Raw genomic sequence first — 11392 nt, 5'->3', positions numbered from 1 at the left:
AGATGCCAAGGCATTGAGATTAAAAAGAGGCGAAGCAACAAGAAGAGTTGACGGCGCATGTCAAACGGAAAGTGGATTGGAAGGGCTACTAGTACGTGCCACAAGTCATGCATGTTTGAGTTGCTCAGAAAGAGAGGTTTTAGTTTATATGTGAATGAATTTAGCTATAGCTTCTGGACGGGCGAAAACCATCCGAAAACGTTTCGCGTAGAACCTAACTTTTAACTTTTTTTAACGGATTAAAAAAGTCCGTTATCAAAAATATCCAAATAAGTCCCGAGTTGATTAAGGGACCGAGAAAAAAATCTCATTATATTTGTTGATTATAGGTAAGACCATCATTTTATTAAGTTAAATAATTCATCCAAAAGAAAATGAAAAATTCCTCACTCTCATTCCCATTCTCATTCTCATAATCGTGGCCATCGACATTGTCATCGTCGTCATCATTGTTGTTTCAATTCATGTTCGTCATTTTCAACTTGTTGTCAGTCACGGTTACCATGGCGACCGATAAGATGTTGATGGTCACGTGAACAGCTGATTATCAGTCGTGACAAGGCTTTCCTAAAGTCTCTCATTCTGAACACATAGATTATTGGATTGATTAGTGAGTTGAGATTTTGAATTAAAGTCGTTGTTTTAAAAATCCTGTACAAACTATCGTGATCATATCCAAACAAGGATATCCTGATCAAGATAGATAAATATGGCAGCCATGTTATTAAAGACAATACACAAACAATAAAGAGTGTCATGGCAAGATGTTGTTCACGTTTTTGTCTGATTTGTATGGCAGCTGTTTGTTGTCTATTTGGCTGATGTCGTTTCGCTTGAATCTTGACTTTGATAAAGATTGCTGAATATGATGCACAGATGATCAGCAGTGAGATTAGTAGTACAATAGTGGTGATGAGAATATCATCTTGGTCCTCATAGTAATGGATTAAAACGAACGGAGAGGGCAAGAGCCACGTGATGGTGAACACTCCAATATACATCCTGAGTCGTGTTGTACGATGTTGAAAGGGAAAGAAGGTTGCGTAGACTCGGTCAAGAGAAACAAGAACCAAGGAGAACAGAGAAGAAAAAATCAAAATTAAAAGTAGATAATACCCTACCCGAGCAAATTCATCAAATAGGGAATAAATAACGTCGTGTGTTATACTACAGACACCAAACAACATATCAGCCACAGCTAAGTTAATGAGGCAGTACACACTACGACGACGAAGATGTTTGTTGATGACAAACGTGACAATCGTAGCTAGATTCACAACTATGATCAGAAAATCAAGAAAAAGGACAAAAGCAGACCAGATGATGATCTCGGTGTTAGTGAGTGCAAAGGTGTCGATTGTAGCATTGACGGCCGTTGATGTGTTACTGATTTTTGTCATTCTTCTATAAACTCTATTCGTTGATTGGTTAATAGGTTAAATATTCATTGGATTCACTGCAAATCTGAAAAGAAGAGAAAACTTTGCTTAATGATCACCCTTTGTTTTCTTTGGTCTCGCCATCTCTATTCTATTTGCCCCTAGTGCTTGTGAATTGCAGTTCGAATGTTTGTGTGTATTAATACTTGTGTCCTGAAAGAATTATCACACTCTGAAATAAAACCTGTCGTATTGTCATCTTATAGTTTAATAATCTAGTACATAAATAAACAGCTGGTGTTAATGAATACTAGTAGTAGGGATCGGCGGGTTTTGGGACATTTTGTTTAGATCACGTGACTCATTGTCTGTCTGTCCATCTGTCTGTCTGTCCAAAAAAATTCACACTTTCAAACTCCCTAGATGTCCATCTGTCTGTCTGTCCATTACTTAGGTAAAATCCAAGATGGCGGACTATCCATTTCCTAGAACATGCCCTAACATTTTTGTATGAAAATCTTCTATTTCTTCCGTGAATATTGTAATGTTTTTATCTATATAGTCATTAATATTTTTTCTTTGTGGCTTCTTATATCACCACCTTTTGAATCGCGTTTAGTATAATTATGGAAATCCACTTCATATAATATATAGTCTATGAATTTTCTTTTCTCATTTCGAGATCTTCCTGAGTTGTGGTGGCGACCTAGAATATTTTTTTTTCTTTTTTCCTCATTCATTATTTTTTCGATCTTTTTATCATCGAATTGAATAAAACATCATCATATTCCATGATATGTCTATATGCTTTATTTATATATAGTTATTTGTGGCGTTTTTGTAGTTCTTGATAATAATCCCTTGCTAATGTTCTTACCATTTTTTGTGCTGGGCCTATGGGCACAGTGCATTTGTTTTTGGTGAGTTAGGTATGATCGGAATTTAGCGTTACGAATATGAGACCTATATCGAAGATGCCATTGGTGGACCTCGTCATGATTGACATTGGTGAAACACGAGGTGAAAATGCACGTTGAGATCTGTCAGATCGGGACACGGAGGAGGTGAAAGAGGTTGAACATATGTGGTTTTCGTGGTGAGAGTGCCTTAACCCAAATTACTTTAAACTTAATTTGGTAGTATTCTAAGCAGATAATTAGAAACTGGAGCTAAATTAGAAACTTTAAGTGCGATTTTTGTTTTTTGATACAACTCGAATTAGTTACGTAAACAAAAGATTATAAATGGCCAGGCCAGGAATTTCTAATGCGTCATTGATGTAAACTAGTACTCGCACGAGTTTTATATTATTTTATTAGCTAGAAAAATGATATTTGGTTTGATTAGAAAAACATATTTATTTCTAGTCGAATATTTTTATGAAAAAAAAAAAAAAAAAAAAAAAAAAAAAAAAAAAAAAAACCCAGAAAAAACGTATTTCATGCCGAAAGCTTGAATGGGGGCGGGCCAGGAATTTCTACTGCGTCATTGATCTAAAATACTCGCACGAGTTATATGTTATTGTATTAACTAAAGTAATGATTTTTGTTTTGGTTAGCTAAACGTATCTATTTCTAGTCGAATAGTTTTATGAAAAAGGGGTTTCATGCCGAAATTTTCAATGAGTGGGTGGACGAAGAATTTACTGCGTCATAATTTACATAAAAGAGTACTCACACGAGTTTCATATTAGTTTATTTATAGTTCCTTTCATGGTTTCCGACGCCATATTGTTTGGGGGGCAATTTTTCTTAGAAGCGTAGGGAAAGAGATATGTTTTTCGCAATATTTCCATTCTGAGGTTACCCTGCGAGCAGAGTGTCCTTTACCCTCCCCCGAGAGAGAGAAAGGAAAGAGTAAGGTAAATTTTCGAGCCCAAACTTTTTCTGCAGATGGAGAATCCTCTGTTCAATTTTTGTGTGGTGTTTTTGAGCCGATGGAGCCACCATAACACTGGTTCTCAGAGAGACGGAAGCTTGCTTTGGGGTTTGCGACCAAGACTCGTTTATGCTGGCTCAATTTGACCGTAAAAAAATCTTACCTCAACGAAAAACGTCTTTCTTCTATCAGCATTACAAAATATTCTATTTTAGTCAAACCGAATCCACGGACTTTCTCCTGTCTTACAATGACTAAACCCCAAATAGTCTTCTGCTCTATTCAAAGTATCCAATGTGCCCAGCACATTTGACACGTTTTCCTGTGTCAAAACTTGCTTCATTTATTATTAAATATAGATGCAGCTGCTATGGAAAGTGGGTTATGTCTAGTACAAACTCCTAATAATGCGGCAGTGTTAGAGAGTTTTATGAAATGTTAATGTTAATAAACGAGCAGGAGTGTTTTATCAGGATTTAAAAACACGAGGCGTAGCCGATTGCTTTTAGGCCTGATAAAACACGATCTGCCAGTTTACTGAACGGTTAAAAAACTGATGATATATGTTCTCATATTGTACTGAATTCTTTACGAAATGAAGCAAGTTTGATAGAGAAAATCCAAGTAAAGTTTATGCAAATGAAGATGAATCTATATCAGATATAAAACCTCCTTCGTGGTCATGATTTCTATTGTGTTTCCTTCATGAATTATTAATGAGTTTTTTAATATACTACCAATATCTTGCTGACTTTTAGTAATCTGCAATTTCTCAAAATGTATTCTTCTATTTGGATAGGGGATGCTTTGAAGTTTATACTTCTCACCGAGATTAATTTAGAGAAAAGCTTACGACCTTTATTAAGATCCGTTTCCTAAGATTAAATGATTTATTTTTGTTGCATGCAAAGTAAACGCACGCAGGAACCAGACTCTTTCTCCTACTTCCTCGTATTATTATTGACTTACCTATTCTATCCCCAGTAGAGTGTTTCGATTCATAAATATTTTTATATAATATCTTTGCATCATCTTCTATACATTTTTTTTTTAGTTTTTCATCTTGACATTTGTGTGTTATTAAATTATAGACATTATAAATATTTTATACAGTGATAAACTGAAATAATTTATTTACAAATACTCAATTGTTGTCACATCATTCAAAGCAATGCCATGCTTACGATTTGCTTGATATAAAATTCTTTTTAGTTTACTTGCACTTTCTTTATTGTTTCGTCTGTTCTTACCATTTAAAATCCTTGTACAAGTGAATAAGTTGTCCTTTGAATTTTTTTTGTTCTTTGAGGGAACTTTTAAAATACCATCATTATCTCAGTACTGTAGTCAGTTGTCTGTCAGGCGTAAAGTTTGCACATGAAAATCTCAGTCTGACGGCCGCTTTTTCGCGTTAAAATTGCCATAATTCTTTTTTTTTTTTTTTTTTTTATCTGTACCGTTCAAAACCTCAATTCCTTTCCTTGATACAGTCTTGTCTTTTCTACAATCCCTTTTTAAAAATATTTTTAGAGCACAAGGAGAGATTTCAACGAAACTTGATCATGCACTTGTTTACTTTTCGCTACTCGCTATCTATCACAGGATAGATAGTGAATACGTTAGCCAATCAGATTGCAGGATTCGTCATAGTTTCTGCTAGTAGGTTTATGCTAATATTCGATAGACTATTTTCCAAACGTTATGGGTACTCGTGGTCCCGTCAATTCTATGAATAATATTTTATTCCCTGATACGTCTCTAGTGTGGTTTAGCTGGTAGGTTGCTCATGTATTAAAAGTAATAGATCACACTTTATATTATTTCTATAGTCACCCACATAGGAAACACACTATGAGACAACGATTTATCATCTAAATCTCTATCTACTTATTCTATAGTGAGTAGCTTCCCAACGATATATGTTATTCATAGTCTTATGCTTTTAATGTAAGTGTTGCTAATATTCAAGTCTATACAGATTGGGGTTTCAGGATTGTATTCTATCTCCGTACCATAAGCAGCTATCATCTATAACCCCCAACGATTGTGTGAATTTACCATTTAATAGGGTACTTTCTTTTGGGATGAAGTCGCAGTTTATACATATATGTGGTCTATGCCATGTTTTGGAGGTAATTCAGCGTTGTATATGTTAGGAGATAATTTCAATCAACCATTTTAGACGTTGTTTACTGACTAGAGGTTAGATGCTGCATATCATATCAAGAACTTAGCTTGGTTTTCGTTCATGTATGAATCTCCCAAACGACATTCGAATTTATCTTTCCCACTACTATCAGTCCAAAAGACTATAGGTTCCATTCCTTTCTTGAATTCTCTATTTTTATAGAGAAAGATCATGTCTTTTAAATTATGATTATTACCTGTTGGTAGCATTAGAATTGGTAGCAGTAGAATTGGAGAGTTTCCCCCCTGACTCCATCGACTAAAGAACCCATCCCACCAATTTATGTATTGTATTCAAGTGAAATAAAGAAATTTTGCCCTGTTTACATAAAATGGTTTCATCAAACCAAATTGTTTGATCAGACTCTTTTAACTCAGCGTAAATTATCGTCATTGTAATATATTATGATTTTCATTTTATATGATATCTATGATGATCTTCATAGGTAATTATTTTAGTCATTATTTTACCATCAAAATCGCCATTTACATATTTAATGGTGAATAGCTCATCAATTATGTCTGTTTTCCACAGTGTAACGCTTTTTATGGCTGCTGCCTCATAGAGGCGAAGCCACTATGTCATCGAGTTGTGTAAGTAAGTCCGTAATAATAGATAAACTAGATAAACGTAAAAATAAATAAACTTCACGGACCAATCACGGCTTAAATAATAAAATTTCCCTCTTACCGAAGAGTAATCGATGCGACATCGAAGAAATGACGACATATGGAACCTGATTGTTTATGAAAAGTAAGCCGTGTTTTCATAAACTTCAACCATATTATTTATCACAGCTTTCATTTGGTATTTGTATACGGTAAAATGAAAGGTTTTGTAGGTGTTATTCAAATTTTAGGCCGATGTTTGGCCAATGGCTGACCTCAGATAAAAAAATGCAGATAAAACAATATCAGCCTCTTCGGACGACAATTGAGCCTCTTCGAAGAATAATTGAGCTTCTTCGGAAGATAATTGAGCCTCTTCGAAGAATAATTCAGCCCAATAGTGGGATTGATAGTATCTCCTTAATATTCATACCAATTTATAGTACTTTGCACTGTTGTATTTTATATCTTGTCGTTTTTAGTGCCTACTACAAAGTTAGCAGACACTATTGTCATCGGGTGGTGAAATTAACTCTGTCACGTGTATAAACTATCGGTAAATAAGCAAAGCATATTTTCATAACTTATACCTGTTAACCGCCAAAACAGAATCACATATGAAGTAGAAGAGACCTCAAGGGAAAATTGGCGTCGTTGTCGTTATTGTCGTTAAGGCATTTTTGAGTCTTCATGGTATTTTAATGTCCAACATAAAGTGTACCTAACTTCAGACACACTTCATTTAGTATTGATTCTACATAAAGTGAATGTTTTACAATAACTTGAAAATATCTCACGCGCTGATTGTTTATTTAGCGGAGCACCATACTTAAGGAAAAATGGTAAACCATCGAGTTGACTTTTCATGGCTTGGCTGACGTCACTTCCGTCCGTCCGTCCGTCCGTACAAACGCCCGTGTAAACGACACAGGAATCCCGCTTGATTTCAAAGCAAAACTACTCACAAATGCGGCTCTCAAATGCACAGAAAAAATCGCTTTAGGGCAAGTTATAGACCAAAAACAATTTAAAAAATTTTCACGTAGTCAAAGATGGATCAAGAAGCGTTCTTCAAGAACTCAGGTGTGTGTTGTTTAGCAAACAATCGTATATTATTATTATCTTTTTGGACAAGCATTTTTCTCGAAGAATCTAAGCAAATTAAGTAACGATGCCGTTTAGAACGATAGCACCCAACGGCAATACATGCGCAGTTAAGATTTCTATAATTGGCTTTCTATAATATCCAAGCTCTCTGATTGGCCGGGAAAAAAACGTCATTGTATTTTTTACGGAAAAACGCCGAAATAGTACCGAATTGTCATTCCATTTACCAAAGATACATTGGAACTATTGCCCGAATTTTTTCATAGACCAATCATATGTGGGGAACACTCGGAAATCTATTTTGTGATGTTCCCCTTATACGATTTGTCTCAAACTCGCCTATGTTATCAATCGTTGTTCAACAAGTCTGCTCGCCAATTTTTGGCAACTATACCGGACTTGTATAAGAACAAGAGCGAAAATAAGTTTGAATTTGGCGCTTTTCGAATTTAAACCAATAAGATTGAAAAATATAATTTAATTAACACTGCCGTAATCCAAATCGTAAACGGCTGCGCATGCCGCGGGCCTATTGTTCTCGCTATCGTTCTAAACGGCATCGTTACTTAAAGACTTTCTCTCAAAACTTTTTATATTCTATAGATAAGCTTAATCTATTTTAATGCTGGAGGAAATATAACAGGGAGAGTATATTACGACAATAACTATTCGTCCTTTATTTAACTTTAATTCTAATTAGGTAAGCATATTTTCAGCTCACCTTAACCAGTTTTCAAGTCTGTTTTTTAGTCTTGATTTGTCCTAAATCTCCAGATTATCGATTTCAATGAAAGACATCTGAAGTAAATTTCAATAAACTTGATATTGTATTGGATTATCTGTAGTTATCTTTCGTTTCTTAATTTTCTAAGTAAAAGAGATTCAAAGCCTAAAACTGTCGGCCTTGGAAAACTTTGTCGAAGAATATTCCAAGAACAAAACCAGCCCCTGGGGGTGGTGGTGAGTTGTGTACTCGCGCCCAAAAACAAACAAACAAACAAACAAACAAACAAACAAACAAACAAACAAACAATATAGTGCATTTCGATTTGATTTCACTGCATGTTTTTTATTATGAGAGAAATTAGTTATCTTCATCTCGAATAAAAAATAATTGAAGATTTTTTCCCCGATCTTACTTTTACCTTCCAGTTTCCGATTCAAATTGTTTCCCTGTGACTTCCGTATCGGGAGCTCCGCTTTTAGGCAGTGCCTAAATATATTAACATCAAAAGAGGACAGACAGATAAAGCTGACATCAACGAGCGCGTGCTCTTTCCGTTGGTTGTTTTGATTGCTAAAAATTAGACGTTTTTATTGCTTTTATGTCTGTCCTCCTAGTGACGATAAATTTCGTCATCAAGTTGTTAAAATAGTATGTACTACCTTGACAATTTGGTGACGCAGTTTTAATATCGTCATTAGAGGACAGACACATAAAAAACTGATGTCTATTTGTTAAGTTAGTGATAGAAGGTCACATTTACTCGGCAGTAGTTCATTCGGCACACATCGTTCACACACTTTGCTGACAATGGATAAGAAAGAGATCAGTCTATTGTTGGAAATTACCGATATCACGCCTTTCTTGAATACAGGAATAAAATTATAACGATATGGCGAAAACATAAATTTGGCAACTATCAACAAAGCAACAGCAAGCCATGTCTTGAAACATTTCTTTTTGGAAATAAGAGAATCAGAGAGGAAACTTTAGGAGAGGATTATGAGCCATCCACTCTCCAAACCTACAGGAATGGGCTACAAAGGTACTTTCTGGAGAGAAAAGTGGAGAAAACTTTGACATTGGAGAGAATAACGACTTGAAGAAAAAACTGGCCTCCTAGAAGAAACAACTCAAAGCATCTGGAAAAGGCAGTCGACCAAACGAAGCCCATCCTTTAGATGATGAACAGATAGAAAATTTGTGTCAAAGTGGAGTAGTTGGCCTAAAGAACCAACGGCAACTCTTACATCTAATCTGGTGGAACAATACACGAATGCTTGGGATGAGAGGACGACAAGAGCAACTAATGCAAAGTTCAGGACTTTAGAGATAGAGGGGCTTACTTTGAGTATACAGAGAGGTCTACCAAAACAAGAATTGGCGAAACAGAAAATCCAAAGTCCAGAAGAAAGTACAACAACAAAATTTCAAAGGAAAGGGCGACGAAAAAGATCCTTACCTGGCGCTCTAGACCTATCCAAGCCACACATCAGAAGAAGTTGATGTCTTTTACCTGCAGTCAATTGAAAATCCGAAAAGCTCTTTATGGTACAAAACCCTTGCTTTGAAGAAAGATGGTCTTGGAAATATCATGAAGAACATGGGTCAAATTGCTGGATTTCAAAATGTGGGAAACTTCACTAATTCATCTGGTCGAAACAACCATTCAAAGTCTCCGTGGCCATTACGATCCCTTGACAATATCAGAAATGACCGGCCATGCAAATCCAAGTAGTATTCAATTGTACAGTCACAACCCTTTGGAGACTCAGAGAGCGATGTATGACAGACTGGCCTACAATTCATCGACTAGCACAAACACTACTACAGTCATCCAGACTTACAGCAACTCAAGAGAGGAGAAAGCGAACGAGAACCGCATGCTGTCAAATTTGCTGTCAAATTCGACACTTAATAACTGCCACATAAAGATTCATTCTAACAAATTGTGACTTTAACTTTTTAGGAAAAACATTCCTTTTGTGTGAAAAAAGAAACAAAAACACTTTAAAGTGTGTTTTCAATCATTTATATTTTTAAAAAATCGATTCGTAAACAATGAAAAATTTTTTCAATAAATTACTCTATTATATAACTTATAGTACATTCAACAAAATTACTCGACTCTGATTGGTCGAGAGGAGTACAATCATAGTGTTAATTGTACTGCGTAGGAGTACCGAATTAAGTCGCTATGGCAACACGGCCAAAACAATGTCAAAACAATTTTTTCTATCATTTTGTACTTATGAAACATATAAATAAAATTTTAAAGCCGTAAGAACTAATCTTTTTTATGCATTTCAGTTTCGCGATGGACTGAAAATCGGCCGCCAAATAGACAAAGATGAACGGCGTCGCTTCGCATTTTTTACTGGAATTTTGTTGAGTGAACTATAAACAAAAAATCGCACGACCTTCTCGTACATTTTGGAATTAATAGACACTCGTAATCTTTTGAAAGTTCTTTAATTGCACTCGTGTCTATTAATTTCCAAATTGTACTCGAGATCGTGCGATTACCTATACATATAGTGGTATACCGAGTGGTATCACAGCGATAACAAGTTTTGACACGGGAAAACGTGTCAAATGTGCTGTGCACATTGGATACTTTGAATAGAGTACAAGACTATTTGGGATTTAGTCATTGTAAGACAGAAGAAAGTCCGTGGATTCGGTTTGAATATTTTTTACGGTCAAATTGAACCAGCATAAACGAGTCTTGTTCGCAAACCCCAAAGCAAGCCTCCGTCTCTCTGAGAACCAGTGTTTTGGTGGCTCCATCGGCTCAAAAACACCACACAAAACATTATTGAACAGAAGATTCTCCATCTACAGAAAAAGTTTGGTCTCGAAAATTTACCTCAGAATACCCTGCGAGCAGAGTCTCCTTTACCTTCCCCCGAGTGAGAGAAAGGAAAGAAGACTCTTTCCTTTCTCTCACTCGGGGGAAGGTAAAGGAGACTTTGCTCGCAGGGTAACCTCAGAATGGGAATAGTACGAAAAACGTATCTCTTTCCCTACACTTCTGCCCAAACAATATGGCGTCGGAAACCGTGAAAGGAACTATAAATAAACTAATATAAAACTCGTGTAAGTACTCTTTTATGTAAATTATGACGCAGTAAATTCCTCATCCACCCACTCGTTGAAGGTTTCGGCATGAAAATCCCTTTTTGATAAAAATATTCGACTAGAAATAGATACGTTTAGCTAACCAAAACAAAAATTATTACTTTAGTTAATACAATAACATATGACTCGTGCGGGTACTGTTACTAAAACAAGGAACGGCCTGAAACGACCTGAAACCACCTAAAACGACCTGAAACGACCTGAAACGACCTGAAACGACCTGAAACCATCTTGAAAGCACCTGAAACCAGCCAAAACATTGAATCTCCATCGAGTTTGTCGTCCAGTTTGTGTATTTTATTGACTTTTATCGATCGATCAAGTGTTTGTTTTCCTTGGAAGGGATGTATTTCATGGTAGAATGTCA

At 35.8% G+C, this 11392-nt stretch overlaps 1 protein-coding gene across 1 annotated transcript; it reads right to left on the bottom strand.

Annotated features, from left to right (window-relative positions):
- Positions 1 to 390: 390 nt before the first annotated feature.
- On the bottom strand, positions 391 to 5760 carry LOC116299879 (histamine H2 receptor-like). The gene is made up of 2 exons (XM_031708596.2): positions 5642 to 5760; positions 391 to 1464 (listed from the first exon to the last, which is right to left on the bottom strand). The coding sequence occupies exon 2, from the start codon at positions 1398 to 1400 to the stop codon at positions 489 to 491; it is 912 nt and encodes a 303-aa protein (XP_031564456.1). The 5' UTR covers positions 1401 to 1464; positions 5642 to 5760; the 3' UTR covers positions 391 to 488.
- Between the last annotated feature and the right edge of the window lie 5632 nt (positions 5761 to 11392).

This window comes from Actinia tenebrosa, unplaced genomic scaffold (genome assembly GCF_029948245.1).
Source record: "Actinia tenebrosa isolate PJP-AT-01 unplaced genomic scaffold, QUT_ActTen_1.0 PGA_scaffold11__36_contigs__length_13525064, whole genome shotgun sequence".
NCBI classification, from domain to species: domain Eukaryota; kingdom Metazoa; phylum Cnidaria; class Anthozoa; order Actiniaria; family Actiniidae; genus Actinia; species Actinia tenebrosa.
The sequence above is the reverse complement of the archived record's forward strand: the minus strand, read 5'-3'. Positions and strand labels throughout refer to the sequence as shown.

Bases quoted from the DNA above. Each gene is read 5' to 3' on its own strand.
- LOC116299879 (XM_031708596.2), bottom strand. From the start codon at position 1,400: ATGACAAAAATCAGTAACACATCAACGGCCGTCAATGCTACAATCGAC.